This window comes from Esox lucius, chromosome 19 (assembly GCF_011004845.1).
Source record: "Esox lucius isolate fEsoLuc1 chromosome 19, fEsoLuc1.pri, whole genome shotgun sequence".
Classification (NCBI taxonomy): Eukaryota; Metazoa; Chordata; class Actinopteri; order Esociformes; family Esocidae; genus Esox; species Esox lucius.
Window position 1 is genome coordinate 17,812,476 of NC_047587.1, and position 14,179 is coordinate 17,826,654.

Here is a 14,179-nt window from a genome sequence, read left to right on the forward strand (position 1 = left end):
TTTATCCCTTGACCATCAGACTATTAAACTCTCTATCTTCCCTGCATTCTGATATGCACTTTAACTATGCCCTTCACCAACACAAACATAGCACAAATTGTAACTAATTCTCACACACACAACACACACAGTCAATCACATTCACTTTCCATGGTCCTCCAAAGTATATTGCACCCATAAAAACCCACGTTTACATATCCACACAGAATGTAGACACACAAATACACCCACATACATATATTCAGTCACACTGTTGTCCCATACGCTGAATCCTGGGAATTTGTTGCTAAGCATAAACAAAAAGGCTATAAAAAATTTGGCTGAGGTACAACTGAGGAATTGTTGAGGAATAGAAATAAAGCAATGGTTGAGCTGTCCAATGGTGTAATTTGTGGCATTGCGGCTGAATCACCTGATTAACCAATACAATTCTGTGTCACCTTTTTTCTGGCTCTGGCAATGGTAATAAGGAGGGAAGAGCATCCTGCATGTAGCTGGACTTTATTCTTGGTTGCCAGTTTTAGGCTCAGTGTGAATATATACTTGACTATCTTAAGGAAAACAAATCACTCTAAATAAACCATCTAACTAAATCTAATCAAAAGTGGTGTTGCTTTATTTGGCTGCCCTGCGTTTTACACACATCACAACTGCTGCTACTGGGCTATTGGTACATAGTATGTAAATATTCGAACTTCAGTACCTGTATTCTCCTGAAGCAGATATTTTACACTGAGTCATTATTTTTATAATGCAAAATAATGTTTTTAATATAATTCGTTTTGGTTGTGATGGCCAACATGTTAATTCCACGAGATATGTTTTCGAAGTGGTTGTTATATTCACTTCGAATGATCACAATTCGTCCATTACGGCGAACAAGAAAAACGATCAAAAACATTCGACCCCGGCAGGACTCGAACCTGCAATCTTCTGATTCGAAGTCAGACGCCTTATCCATTAGGCCACGAGGCCGACGGAATGTGTATTTGGAACGGTTATTATAATAGATATATATATGGTTTTCACATAAAGTTTCTTAAATAGTAACATATCTTATTACTTTATTAAATAATGATCCGCTACTTGGTAAGAACAGTAATTCAACATTACACAGTTCCGTATGTTAAACCATCCCTGCCACTTGATGGCGCTGCTAGATAGGTTTGCTACAGTGTTTCACCCACAGAGATTGATAGAGGTACTCATGTCCAAAACAATGACAATCAGTGTCTTCCAAATGTTTTATTTAGTTAACTGGGAAGTTTAATGTGCTGATGATGCTGATTCCTTCTAATTGCCGTATTGGACACATATCCATCCGGGTCATCAGTAAGGGTCGGCCAGTCGTGAACACTTCAAAATTGTTTCTCAATGGCGCCGCACTGACTGGGATATGTGCTGCATTCACAACCGGGACGCATTCCATCTATCTCTGTTTTCACTCTTCATGCCGGGAAATCCGGATAAATATTATGCACCTAACATGTGTTACTGCTGTAAGCGATGTTACTCCCAATGGCTGTCAGCGGTAAACTTAATGTAGCAGGCGTTCAAAGAAGCACAGGCACTATAGTATGAAAGGTGTTATATTACGCCAACTGTATTATTAGTTGAAGGGATGCCATCGGAGAATTACAAAGCTGTAGGACATTTTGTTTGGTTGTCAACAGAATGACAACATAACGGCAATTCCGCTTGTAAATATCAGCAGATTTTTGGAGTAAGCCTACTTAATCGTTTTTTGGTAAATGTAGTGCCAGGGAATGTTAGCGATTAAAATAGAACATTTATACATTTTGTTCGTAGTTTTTTTTTGTCGTAGGTTTGAATTGAATGGTGGTATGATTGCACAATTCCATCCTGGCTCTCTTTCCATTCAGATTTCTTCATGTTCCTGACCGAGTCCAAAGGGTGTGACTCATGATTAGTGAAACAATGCTGCTTCTTCAGCGTCTTCGTCCATTCCAGAGGCCTCCCTTCTCTGCCCCATGGAGGACACTATGCCTTACAACTTCCTCTAACCAGCAGCCTAACTCACGCCAGGGCTCCTTCTCCACAGAAACACGTCTGAATCCCCTCAACATCCAGATGCTGTCCCATAACCTTCAGGAGCAGATATTCCGCGGCATGAAGCCGGATTATGAGGAAGAGAAAGTGAACCGGAGCATCAGGCACCTGCAGAGGCACCAGTTATGGGGGAAAGAGACCTCCCTGCTGCCTGAAGTCGAGTTGAAGCTGCCCCCCATGTATGGGGAGGACATTGATGGCCACTTTCGCCTCCTGGCTCAAAAGCAGAGTCTGCCCTACCTGGAGGCTGCCAGTAAGCTCCAGCAGGCCTTGCTACCCCCCATGCCACAGGACTGGGTGTGGGAGGTGGGCTGGACGCGGTACGGGCCCAACGGGGAGTCCAGACGGGTGGACTTCCCGGACGAGGCTGGCCTGGTGTTTGACGTGGAAGTGTGCATGTCAGAGGGACACTGTCCCACCCTGGCTGTGGCTGTGTCCCCCACTGCTTGGTGAGGCTGAGAGAGAGAGAGGACAAGTATCATTTTGCTGATACGCTGGGCTGAAGAAGAACAGACTACTTTCTTTCAGTACTTAACACTCTATTTTGGGCAGCGGTGGTATTGCAGTTTCATACTCACTATTGTATCTGTCTGTTTTTTCCCCAGGTACTCTTGGTGCAGCAAGCGCCTCATAGAAGAGAGATACTCCTGGTCCAGCCAGCTGACCCCTGCTGACCTCATCCCTATGGAGACATCTGCCAACACCAGTCGCCCGCCGGGGAATCATTGGAGCGAGAGGCTGATCGTGGGACACAATGTCAGCTTTGACCGGTCTTACATTAAAGAGCAGTACCTGCTGAAGGTCAGAGTTGATATGGTTGGGTGGTTACTGTTTGTGGCATTTGGTCCCTATTTATTGTAATTGACATGAATGACCAACTCTTACTTTGCTGGCACTGATTTTCTTTTCCCCAGGCTAGCCCAGAACAGTTCAACTCGCATTGTCTTGATTTGGTTCTGTAGTGTCTCAGGCATGTTGACAGTCTCTGTGTTATCTGTCCAACAGGGTTCCAAGGCTCGTTTCTTGGACACCATGAGTCTCCACATGGCCATATCTGGTCTGACTGGGTTCCAGCGTACTCTGTGGATGGCCAGCAAGCAGGGCAAAAAACGGGGCCTCCAAGAGGTCAAAGAGCACATGAAGAAAATGAGCCGGCCTGGGCGGAAGGATGGGCCTATGGTCAGTGCTCCAGTAAAGATGCATTCCACAATCTTTGGAGATTGTCCGTTGAGCTTAATTTTTCTTTTGTCTAGGACTAGGCTTTATCTGTGTGTGCAAAAACAGCTGATCGATTATGTGCAAATAAATGACATATTACACATCCAGCCCAAACTGTGATGTTTAGAAAAGTGTTTATTATTCACAATCTTTGCATAGAAATAGACTATAAAGAACTTTTGATCTTGATCAATTCTTCTGTACTTTTGATGCTGCCTCCCTGGTATTGAACAAGGCTGTGTCCCAGTCGTACTTCCATGGATTGTTGTTGGTTCTTTCGGTCAGGAATCTGAAGTTAGAAAAGGCGTGTCTGTCATTTGTGTTCTGTGTGTGTAGATTGGATCGTGGGACTGGGTGCATATCAGCAGCATCAACAACCTGGCTGATGTGCATGCTCTGTACGTGGGAGGGGAGCCGCTGCGGAAGGAGGCCAGAGACGTCTTTGTCAAAGGCAAAATGGCCGACGTCAGAGACAACTTCCAGGTCAGAAGTCAGTTAGGTCCAACCTATTGTGTCAAACTCTTTCAGTTACTTTGCTTTAAAGGGCCACTCTGTATTTCATACATCAACAACAACTGTCACCCCATAAACAGTTTAAATTATAAATACGTGGCTGCAGATTCAAGAGATCATCCTTCAGATCAAAAGCATACATTTAAAATAGGTGTAGTGAAGCTATACTGTGTTTGTTTACAAACAGTTAATGTACAGTGAACAGGTTGACTGGCATGTTGCCTGGTACCGTCAAAATGATTTGAATCTTAACACTTATTTTATCAGTAAGTAAGCAAGTCAATTAGAAACCCATTAAATTGCCTGACAGAATAAATTTGTTTTATAATAAATTATTTTACCATATGTCATTCACTTAAATGTCTGACAATATATAATATAGACAATAAGATGTCCCACTCTTTTAAAGCAGTCAGGATAGAAATACAATTGAGGAACAAAAATCTGCCCAAACCAAAATATAATTTCTGCCCCTGCAGGAGCTGATGCAGTACTGTGCTTTGGATGTCCTTGCGACTCACCAGGTGTTCTCTGAGCAGCTGCCCCTGTTCATGGAGAGGTCAGAAAACTATACCCCCCCCAACAATTCATTATTGTATTTCTTATTTAACAGTAATAGCCCCTGCCCAAGCAGCAAAGCCAGAGCCCATTTTACCTTCAGGGACATCTCTAGCTTCTCAGATCTGTACAGATCCAGTGGACAATATACTCAACCAATCAGTATCCCTCCTTGGTCTTTACACAGGTGCCCCCATCCAGTGACGTTTGCGGGGATGCTGGAAATGGGTGGGTGTTACTTGCCTGTCAATCAGAACTGGGGGAGGTACTTGGAAGACTCCCAGGACACGTTTGAGGAGCTTCAGAGAGAGATGAAGAAAAGCCTAATGAGTCTTGCTGATGATGCTTGTCAACTTCTGGAAGGTGAAAGGTAAGGAACCATGATGCATTGCAATGGGAGTCATCTGTCAGTTGATCGACAAGAGAGATGATTACTCAACAAAGTGCACATGCACAACTCTCTAATGTGTTAATGTGAATGCAGTATTAATTTAACAGACTGATTCCCTCAAGGTATAAAGAGGACCCCTGGCTTTGGGATCTGGAATGGGACATCCAGGAGTTTAAGCAGAAGAAGGTGACCATCAGCAAGAGAAAACACTCCAAGAATGATGCTGAGCCAGTATCCAGCACCCCACTGAAAGACTGGGATCAGGGTAGGAACTCTTAATACACCAGGGCCTGTAGTCCAACAATGCATAGATGTTTTGGTTAGGTTTGATTGGATGTCAATATGTGCCTTAAATGGAGAAATAACAGGAATGTTTCAAAAAAGAAAAAAATGATATTAAAATGTTTCTAGGACTGATAACCCTACTCCTGAACGGTTTCTAGGACTGATAACCCTACTCCTGAACGGTTTCTAGGACTGATAACCCTACTCCTGAACGGTTTCTAGGACTGATAACCCTACTCCTGAACGGTTTCTAGGACTGATAACCCTACTCCTGAACTGTTCAGTCTTGTGTTGTATCTTGTTGACCTGAAGGTGTAGACCGATGTCATGTGGAACTGCACGGTTTTCCCGCTGCTGTGTTGATTAAGCAGGTGACTTAGCTTTGTCGTTGTGCTGTCAGACCCTGGTCCCCCCACGGAGGAGGAGATGGCAGGGCCGTGCCCCAGTAGAGAGGCTCTGAAGACCCTCCAAGAGAATGTCAGCCGGCTGCCAAAAAGGAGACAGCACCTGCCTGGGCATCCTGGGTGAGCTGCATCTGGTGACTAATACAACACACTGACACACAGGTACAGTGTAACTCTGGCCGTGTGAATACGCCAGGCTACACTTACCAACATCCTTCACCCAACTCAAATGGTCATTTGGACTCCTCTCAGTTTCTTCCTACTTTTCCAGGTGGTATCGTAAGTTGTGTGTGAAGATGTCTGAGGAGAAAAGCTGGTTGCCCGGCGCCAGCCTGCTCAGCCTGGCAATGCGGGTGACTCCCAAGCTGATGGGGCTGACGTGGGATGGCTTCCCCCTGCACTACACGGAGCAGCACGGCTGGGGCTACCTGGTGCCTGGCCGCAAGGACAACCTGACCGAGTCCCCCGGAGAGGGGCAGCATGCCACAGGGCCCACGTGCCCTCACTGGTAGGTCATAACACACCGCTCAGTCAGGGACACCAAGGGAAAAACACTGATAGGGCACAGGGATGAATCCATGACATAATTAGTGAGTGAACTAATGAATCTGTCAACCAATTTTTTTTTATCACTAGGTATACTGTGCATTTATCTGCCAAACGTGTGTCTGTATCTGTCTGAACTTGTGTGTGGTGTTGTGACTCACAGGGCTATAGAGTGTGTGTACAGGGAGTACTGTGAGCAGAAGGGTAAAGAGCAGCCTAGTTGTCTGGACAACGGCCTCTCTGATGACCTCATGCTCACAGACAGTGCATTGTGGCAGACGGTAAGATCTTGTCCCGTGAACACACACCACGGATGGGTCTGTCTTCATTACATGTCCTGGTTGACTGGCTGTCCTTCCTGTGTTGACCTGTAGGTGGAGCAGTTGAGTCAGATGGAGTGTGTGTCAGAGGATGCGAACAATGGCAGGGTGACCAAGAGCCACAGAAAAAAGGTAAACCGTTCCTTCCATTAAAAACGCAACAAGAACACACCGTTGATCGTTTTTTTGATACTGACCGTTTGTTGTGGCCATTGTGCCCTCTATTCTAGGCCCTGTTCACCCTCTATTCTAGGGCCTGTTCACCCTCTATTCTAGGCCCTGTTCACTTTCTATTCTAGGCCCTGTTCACCCTCTATTCTAGGCCCTATTCACCCTCTATTCTAGGCCCTGTTCACCCTCTATTCTAGGCCCTGTTCACCCTCTATTCTAGGCCCTGTTCATCCTCTATTCTAGGCCCTGTTCACCCTCTATTCTAGGCCCTGTTCACTTTCTATTCTAGGCCCTGTTCACCCTCTATTCTAGGCCCTGTTCACCCTCTATTCTAGGCCCTGTTCACCCTCTATTCTAGGCCCTGTTCACCCTCTATTCTAGGCCCTGTTCACCCTCTATTCTAGGCCCTGTTCACCCTCTATTCTAGGCCCTGTTCACTTTCTATTCTAGGCCCTGTTCACCCTCTATTCTAGGCCCTGTTCACCCTCTATTCTAGGCCCTGTTCACCCTCTATTCTAGGCCCTGTTCACCCTCTATTCTAGGCCCTGTTCACCCTCTATTCTAGGCCCTGTTCACCCTCTATTCTAGGCCCTGTTCACCCTCTATTCTAGGGCCAGTGTACCCTCTATTCTAGGTGTACTTTTATGGTTACAGTAAATAAAACTGTTTTTGTAAGATTCTAAATGGCTAGAATTTGTCATGAACCTGAGAAAGTTGTGATTTATGATTATTCCAATCTGGATAGGGACTGCTATTTTAAACTTTTGTTGAAATTATAAGTGGATTATTTTAGACTCCACAACTTCAAAGTGCTCAGTCATGTCTTCCTGTGGCATTGTACTTTGGAATAAACTATATGGAATTGTTTGTTTTTATATGGAATTGTAAAACAAAAACTAGGTTTGGAACCCCTCCTCTATCCTATTTATCTATTTAATTTGCATCAGTGATCTTTAGGATTTTCATATATCGTGACATGTTCTGTTTTGTGTTTCCTAACCAGGAAATGGAGGATATGTATTCTGTACCAGATGAGAGTCAATGCCCCTATCACCATGGAAATGGACCCTACAACAATGTGAACATTCCAGGCTGCTGGTTTTTCAAACTCCCTCACAAGGTATGTGAACCGATTTATACAATGTTAATATAATTTGTGTTGTGCCAAAGCAAAATACCAATTTGGTCACTGGGTCAATTCCCAGATCTGTTTCCTAACTCCTTTCTCAAATGTCCACATGCTTAAGTAGATTGTCACGCTGACACAACACTGATGGCAAGGCAATGTGGCTCATGTGGTGACTCTTATTTCACTTAATTTTACACCTGATTTGCTTAACAAAAAAAGGGGGTCCAGTTACCTAAAGGGGGTCCAGTTACCTTAAGTGTACATGCAAATTAATTTAAACAGGCACTTTATATGGTTTGTTATTATATTGAAAGAATAATCAAACAAACTGGGGCATCCGAGGAGTAAAAATGTATTGTTTTGGGTGGAGGGGGGGTCTGCTTAAATCTTTGCAAAACAACTTGTAACTTCCTTCAATGTGAGTGTTTACATCATTTCCAGGAATGGTTTTAAGGAAAATAAGGAATGTTTTAAGGAAAGTAATACAACCCCATTAAAAAAAAAATTGAGACGCTGCGAAAGTGGAAATCAAAACAGAATGCAAAGATGTGCAAATAATTTAAACTCTATATTCTGTAGAAAATAGTACAAGGCAACATCAAATGTTGAAATGGAAATTGTTTATTGTTCCTTGAAAAATACAGCATATGCCCACTTTGTATTTGATGCCAGCAACAAGTTTCAAAAAAGCTGGGACAGAGGCAAAAGACTGGGAAAAAAAAAACTGGAGGGAAATCACACACATAATTAGGTCAGAAGTAAAGATGGGGAGGAATTCACCACTCTGTAAAGGGTAAAAAATAATGTTTCTCCACATAAAATTGCAAAGAGTTTGGGGTTATCATCATCTATGGTACATAATATGATTAGAAGATTCAGAGAATCCAGAGAAATCTCTGTATGCAAGGGACAAGGCCCAAGACCAGTATTGGATGGACGTGGTTCATTCTTGGTTTAATGAATAAAGCAATTTGACTATTGGCAGTTTCTATTTTGAAAGCCAAATAGCAACTGGTTTACATACCGATTATTATTGTATTTATACTTGGGATATCAACAGGAAACTTCTAAAATTGAGTATGATCCTATAATCGGTTCAGGACCTCTGCACCTGAACACACCTGTGTGCTTATCAGACTGTTTTGTCTACAGGATGGAAATGACAACAATGTGGGCAGCCCATTCTCCAAGGACTTCCTGTCCAAGATGGAGGACGGCACTCTGCGGGCAGGGCGTGAGGGAACCAATGCCACCCGAGCTCTGGAGATCAACAAGATGATTTCCTTCTGGAGGAATGCCCACAAACGCATCAGGTATGCATCAGTTACATTATGTATGAAGAGGAAAATCAAATTAATTTATGAAAAATAATGGTTGACGATGTAATACAGTTACATTGCTAATCATCATGTCCGGTCACAATGGGTGATGAGAGAGGACAGATTGGATGGGGTTAGTAAGTTATGTTTCTGACATGTCTTTGTCAGCTCCCAGAAGGTGGTGTGGCTGAGGAAAGGGGAGCTGCCTCGCTCTGTCAGCAGGCATGAAGAGTATGACGAGGAGGGGCAGTATGGCGCCATCTTGCCCCAGGTCATCACGGCGGGAACAGTCACCCGAAGGGCTGTGGAGCCAACCTGGCTGACTGCTAGCAACGCTCGGGTAAGAGAGTCCATTTAGAAATTGATTCAAAATTCCAGTTCCTTTCAAGGCTTTTCAATTATGGTATTTTGACATTTGAATGTGTTTCACTTTCTGAATTGATTGGAATTTTAAATGAAATTCAACGCCAAAGTGAATAAGAAACAGAAAATAATTTAATAAAATACAAATTGGGAGAAAGTTGGTTAAGTGGACTGGACAACAAATAGATAAATTGACCTAGAAGTTGCGTGTGATATGTGCAGCGGGACAGAGTGGGCAGTGAGCTGAAGGCCATGGTACAGGTGCCCCCTGGGTACCACCTGGTAGGGGCGGATGTGGACTCTCAAGAGCTGTGGATCGCTGCTGTGCTAGGGGAGGCTCACTTCGCTGGCATACACGGTGAGACTTTCCCCTTGATACTGGCACTTGGCTTAAAGCGGCATTCATTTATTTGTTTTGAGAAACGGTCATTGGGGAAACCATGGTACAATTTTGACAAAAAGCTGTGCAAACAAGTACTATCTCTGGGTTGTCTGCAAGCACTTAAAATGTACTTTTAGCTAGTTTTTATTATTTGGTTCCAGAATTCTAGATTGTTTTACCTTCCTGTTTTAGGAAGAGTACCCAGATTTGTTCCTCATAAGAAAAGGGTTAAGTAGCCGTGATGTGCCGCCAGTTCATCGTGTATCCGTTACTGTTTGTTCAGGCTGTACAGCATTTGGATGGATGACCCTGCAGGGCAAGAAAAGCCAAAGCACTGACCTGCACAGCCGCACCGCTGAAACGGTGGGCATCAGCCGTGAGCATGCCAAGGTCTTCAACTATGGACGCATCTATGGCGCTGGACAGCCCTTTGCTGAGCGCCTTCTCATGCAGTTTAACCACCGCCTCAGCCAGCAAGAGGCTGCCAGTAAGGCCCGACAGATGTATAGCCTTACCAAGGGCCTGCGCAGGTAATGGAAACAGATGTATGGCCTTACCAAGGGCCTGCGCAGGTAATGGAAACAAATGTATGGCCTTACCAAGGGCCTGCGCAGGTAATGGAAACAGATGTATAGCCTTACCAAGGGCCTATGCACGTAATGGTAACAGTTGTGTGGCCTTACCATAAATGCTTGCTTAGGTTAAGATTAGATTTACAATAAGTGTTAATGTAAGTGTTAGGGAAAGGTTTAAGGTTAGACATAGGATGACATTAAAGATTAGGGTCAGTAAAGCATGTACAGATTGTCAATAACTGTCCTAGGTATGTAGCACCTCATCCACTAATCGTGTTCTTGCACCTCATCCACTAATCGTGTTCTTGCACCTCATCCACTAACCGTGGTCTAGCACCTCATCCACTAACCGTGTTCTTGCACCTCATCCACTAACCGTGGTCTAGCACCTCATCCACTAACCGTGGTCTAGCACCTCATCCACTAACCGTGGTCTAGCACCTCATCCACTAACCGTGGTCTAGCACCTCATCCACTAACCGTGGTCTAGCACCTCATCCACTAACCGTGGTCTAGCACCTCATCCACTAACCGTGGTCTAGCACCTCATCCACTAACCGTGGTCTAGCACCTCATCCACTAACCGTGGTCTAGCACCTCAAAGATTGTAAGTGGACTACTGAGTTAGAGCTATACTGCTAAATTCATGTAGTTGCTTCTGGTTGTGCTCTTGGAGCTTTAAGCTAGGATCTAAGACCTAAATGTATACGTTATTTGTGGATATTAGTTGTACAGCACCATATGATGTTCTGCAGGATTAAATGACAGAATACACACCTGGAAAAAGTAATTGTTTTCTTGGCCTATTTGTGTCCATGTCCTTTACTGGTTTTTCATCAGTATTCATGATCTACATTTTGAATTATATGCAGCACTGGCAGGATTATTTAAAATGTATTTATGTTCAAGAATTTTTATTTATTTATTGGCTTATCGCATTTAAACTAAATCTGTGGGCATTGTATTTGTACTTTACATTTTCAATATATTTGGCCCAGAATGACAGACTCTTATAAGGTAAAGTTCTCATGGATCAGTGGAGTTTTCTTTATCTCTTTCTGAAAGGTTCTCAATAAAAAAAAATCATAATCAACTGAAAATTAAATATTGATGATGGCTGTTAAAATGTAAGTTGTGGTCATCTGATCTACCTTTTGGTGTCACCCTATCAATTATTTGATCTAGCATTTATTATGGTCAGTACCAACAGACTTTTGTTGTCCTGTGCCGGAGTTGCCAGATTTGTTAAAAAGCACGAGCCACACTGAGCTCTGTATTTCTGTTGGTTCCAGGTACCTTCTATCTGAAGAAGGGGAGTGGCTGGTGAAGGAGCTGGGTGTAGAGGTGGAGAGGGATGAGCATGGGAGTGTATCTCTACAGGAGCTCCGCAGGATAGCCAGACTGGCCTCCCAGAGGTGAGGGATCCAGGTGTGGGACCTCCTGAATGGATCTGATTTCCATAGCGCCTTTCTACTAGTTGAGGTACTTAAAGATCTTAATATAGGTCTGGCCAGGAAGACACTGGCTCACCCCTCCAGAAACCCCTGTAGGTCTGGCCAGGAAGACACTGGCTCACCCCTCCAGAAACCCCTGTAGGTCTGGCCAGGAAGACACTGGCTCACCCCTCCAGAAACCCCTGTAGGTCTGGCCAGAAAGACACTGGCTCAGCCATTGCCAGCCTCATTGCCACGTCACAGACTGTGCTGTCGGGCGTCTGATTGCTATACCGTGGTTATCTGATGGGTAAACTGCAAGTCCGGGCGTTATACCGTCTGGCACGCGTCTGCAATACAAACCCACTTCATACCTCTTGTCTGTTTAGTTCTCGGAGGGGGAAATGGGACGTGGCAGGCCAGCGTCTGTGGGCTGGAGGTACGGAGTCCGAGATGTTTAACAAGCTGGAGAGCATTGCCCATTCAGCCCAGCCAGCCACTCCCGTCCTGGGCTGCAGGATAAGCAGAGCCCTGGAGCCCCAGGCTGCCAAGAACGAGGTCAGGATAAACCAGGAGACAGTTCGTCATGGGAACATGCTGCTACTGACTGACTCACATTTGCTGTAGATGATGAACGTGTGTTTGTGTGCGCATCAGTTCATCACCAGCAGAGTGAACTGGGTGGTGCAGAGCTCGGCTGTGGACTACCTCCACCTGATGCTGGTGGCCATGCGCTGGCTGATGGAGCAGTACGACATCGACGGACGCTTCTGTATCAGCATCCACGACGAGGTCCGCTACCTGGTCCGCAGTGAAGACCGCTACCGGGCAGCGCTGGCCCTGCAGATCACCAACCTGCTCACACGGTCAGTAATGCCGGCCCGACTCGTATTGCTTGCCTTCTTGCCAGGACACCTTTGCTTATTTAATCTCTGCTCTTTTCAGGAAATTCATTTAATCACCACATCTACTCGTTAAGGTTTACTCTTTTTTTTGTGATTTCTATTAAGCTAATGTGGAATTGTTTTAAGACAGTCATACCATGGATTTTTTTTAGCAATTCTAGTTTAACCTTAAGGAGCTTTGTAGGTATTAAAAATATGGAATTTCACAGTGAATGACATCAGCCTTCAGTGGTATTGTGTACAGATAAATGGATAGTCCAGAATGTAGATCATACATGTATTTCTTATGTCTGACATAACGGGATTTTTTTGGGACACATTTTTGACCACTTTTCACAAGTGGTCCTCTGAGTGTCTGCAGGTTTTTTTGCTCTCACCTTGATACCGGAGGGTTCAGAAAGGCTTAAGACACCATAAAAACAAAATTTAAAAAAAAATCTCTACCACAAACTAACACAGATGTTTATAACACGCAGAATGTTTCAGAGGTGAGACAGTCAAACTCTGAGCAGTAGCTACTGAAAGTTTGATGTCAATGTCATTCATAGTGACAGCCTGTGAACCTAGTGTTTAACGCGTCTCAAACTGTATTCCAGGTGTATGTTTGCTCATGCACTGGGCATGCAGGACCTGCCCCAGTCCGTGGCCTTCTTCAGTGCCGTGGACGTTGACCAGTGTCTGAGGAAGGAGGTGACTATGGACTGTGTGACTCCTTCCAACCCCACAGGGCTGGAGCGCAGATATGGCCTTCCGCCGGGTGAGTCCTCGGTTTCAGCTCTTAAAACATTCTTTAAACCTGCGCTTCATGCATAAGGCTCCAGAATGTCTTTCCATGATATTACTGTAGTGTGCATGTGTTTCAAACAAGTACACTTTCTTTAGACCTTCATAAAGTTATTTGCTTCTACCTAGCATGGGGCTGTATACAGTTTACCTATAACTAAACTGATACATGAATTAATGTTTATGGGAATACTTTAATTTGACGCAATTACAACATTCATATAAAACATAACATTGTAAAAAATAAAGTTTAAATAGTGCGAAGACTTAAGACAATAATAATCACTGCAAATTAATATATCTAGCTGAAACAAATGTGCATGCTTACAGTCTGCTTTGTCATAATGTAATACATTGTCTGGAACTTTCTCTGTACAATATGGACCTAGAATAACAGCACATTGGCTCTCCACAGGTGAGGCTCTGGATATATACCAACTCATTGACATCACCAGAGGCTCTCTGGTGAAAGGGAGATAACAGCATGTACCAGTCCTTGATGTTAAAGATTCTGCAGCCAGAGTCATCATGGAATAAAGAGCTCCAGAGCTGTTCCAACCAAGACCAATGCTGTTAATGGGAACTACTGGTCCTATGCAGGGTTGTGTTAATTAGTCAAAACGTGGGGGCTAACTGAACATGTGCAAATAAAGTTATTTTTGCTGCAAAACCTTTTGCTCGGTGAAACCCAACCCTTTGGACCATCAGAATGCATCTGGATGAATGGGGGCTGCTCAAGACTGATTGGATGTGGTCAAACTAGCATGTGGATTTTATCATCTCCATATCCAACAAGAATGACACCCACTTAGAA

General features: G+C 44.2%; 1 protein-coding gene and 1 non-coding gene across 3 annotated transcripts; one reads left to right on the forward strand and one right to left on the reverse strand.

The window, feature by feature from the left end:
• Positions 1-902: 902 nt before the first annotated feature.
• On the reverse strand, positions 903-975 carry trnar-ucg. Its single transcript has one exon. It is a non-coding gene; the product is annotated as a tRNA-Arg (tRNA).
• Positions 976-1,376: 401 nt separating this feature from the next.
• On the forward strand, positions 1,377-13,868 carry polg (polymerase (DNA directed), gamma). Of its 2 annotated transcripts, none has more exons than XM_034288273.1 (22): positions 1,377-1,723; positions 1,884-2,519; positions 2,676-2,871; positions 3,076-3,249; positions 3,625-3,771; positions 4,281-4,360; positions 4,547-4,729; positions 4,873-5,015; positions 5,436-5,559; positions 5,711-5,947; positions 6,149-6,266; positions 6,360-6,437; positions 7,480-7,596; positions 8,758-8,918; positions 9,093-9,264; positions 9,510-9,645; positions 9,953-10,199; positions 11,537-11,659; positions 12,067-12,235; positions 12,335-12,543; positions 13,179-13,339; positions 13,781-13,868. In XM_034288273.1, the coding sequence occupies exons 2-22, from the start codon at positions 1,924-1,926 to the stop codon at positions 13,843-13,845; spliced, it is 3,636 nt and encodes a 1,211-aa protein (XP_034144164.1). In that variant the 5' UTR covers positions 1,377-1,723; positions 1,884-1,923; the 3' UTR covers positions 13,846-13,868. The 2 variants fall into 2 exon arrangements, with proteins under 2 accessions (XP_034144164.1, XP_034144165.1); XM_034288274.1 differs by having other exon boundaries at positions 1,377-1,499.
• The last annotated feature ends 311 nt before the right edge of the window (positions 13,869-14,179 follow it).

What these genes read in the sequence shown, in the direction of transcription:
- polg (XM_034288273.1), top strand. Translation starts at nt 1,924, where the DNA reads ATGATTAGTGAAACAATGCTGCTTCTTCAGCGTCTTCGTCCATTCCAG. An exon ending in GGCGGAAGGATGGGCCTATG is followed by an intron (nt 3,250 to 3,624) that starts GTCAGTGCTCCA and finishes CTGTGTGTGTAG; the next exon opens with ATTGGATCGTGGGACTGGGT. An exon ending in TGACTGCTAGCAACGCTCGG is followed by an intron (nt 9,265 to 9,509) that starts GTAAGAGAGTCC and finishes TGATATGTGCAG; the next exon opens with CGGGACAGAGTGGGCAGTGA.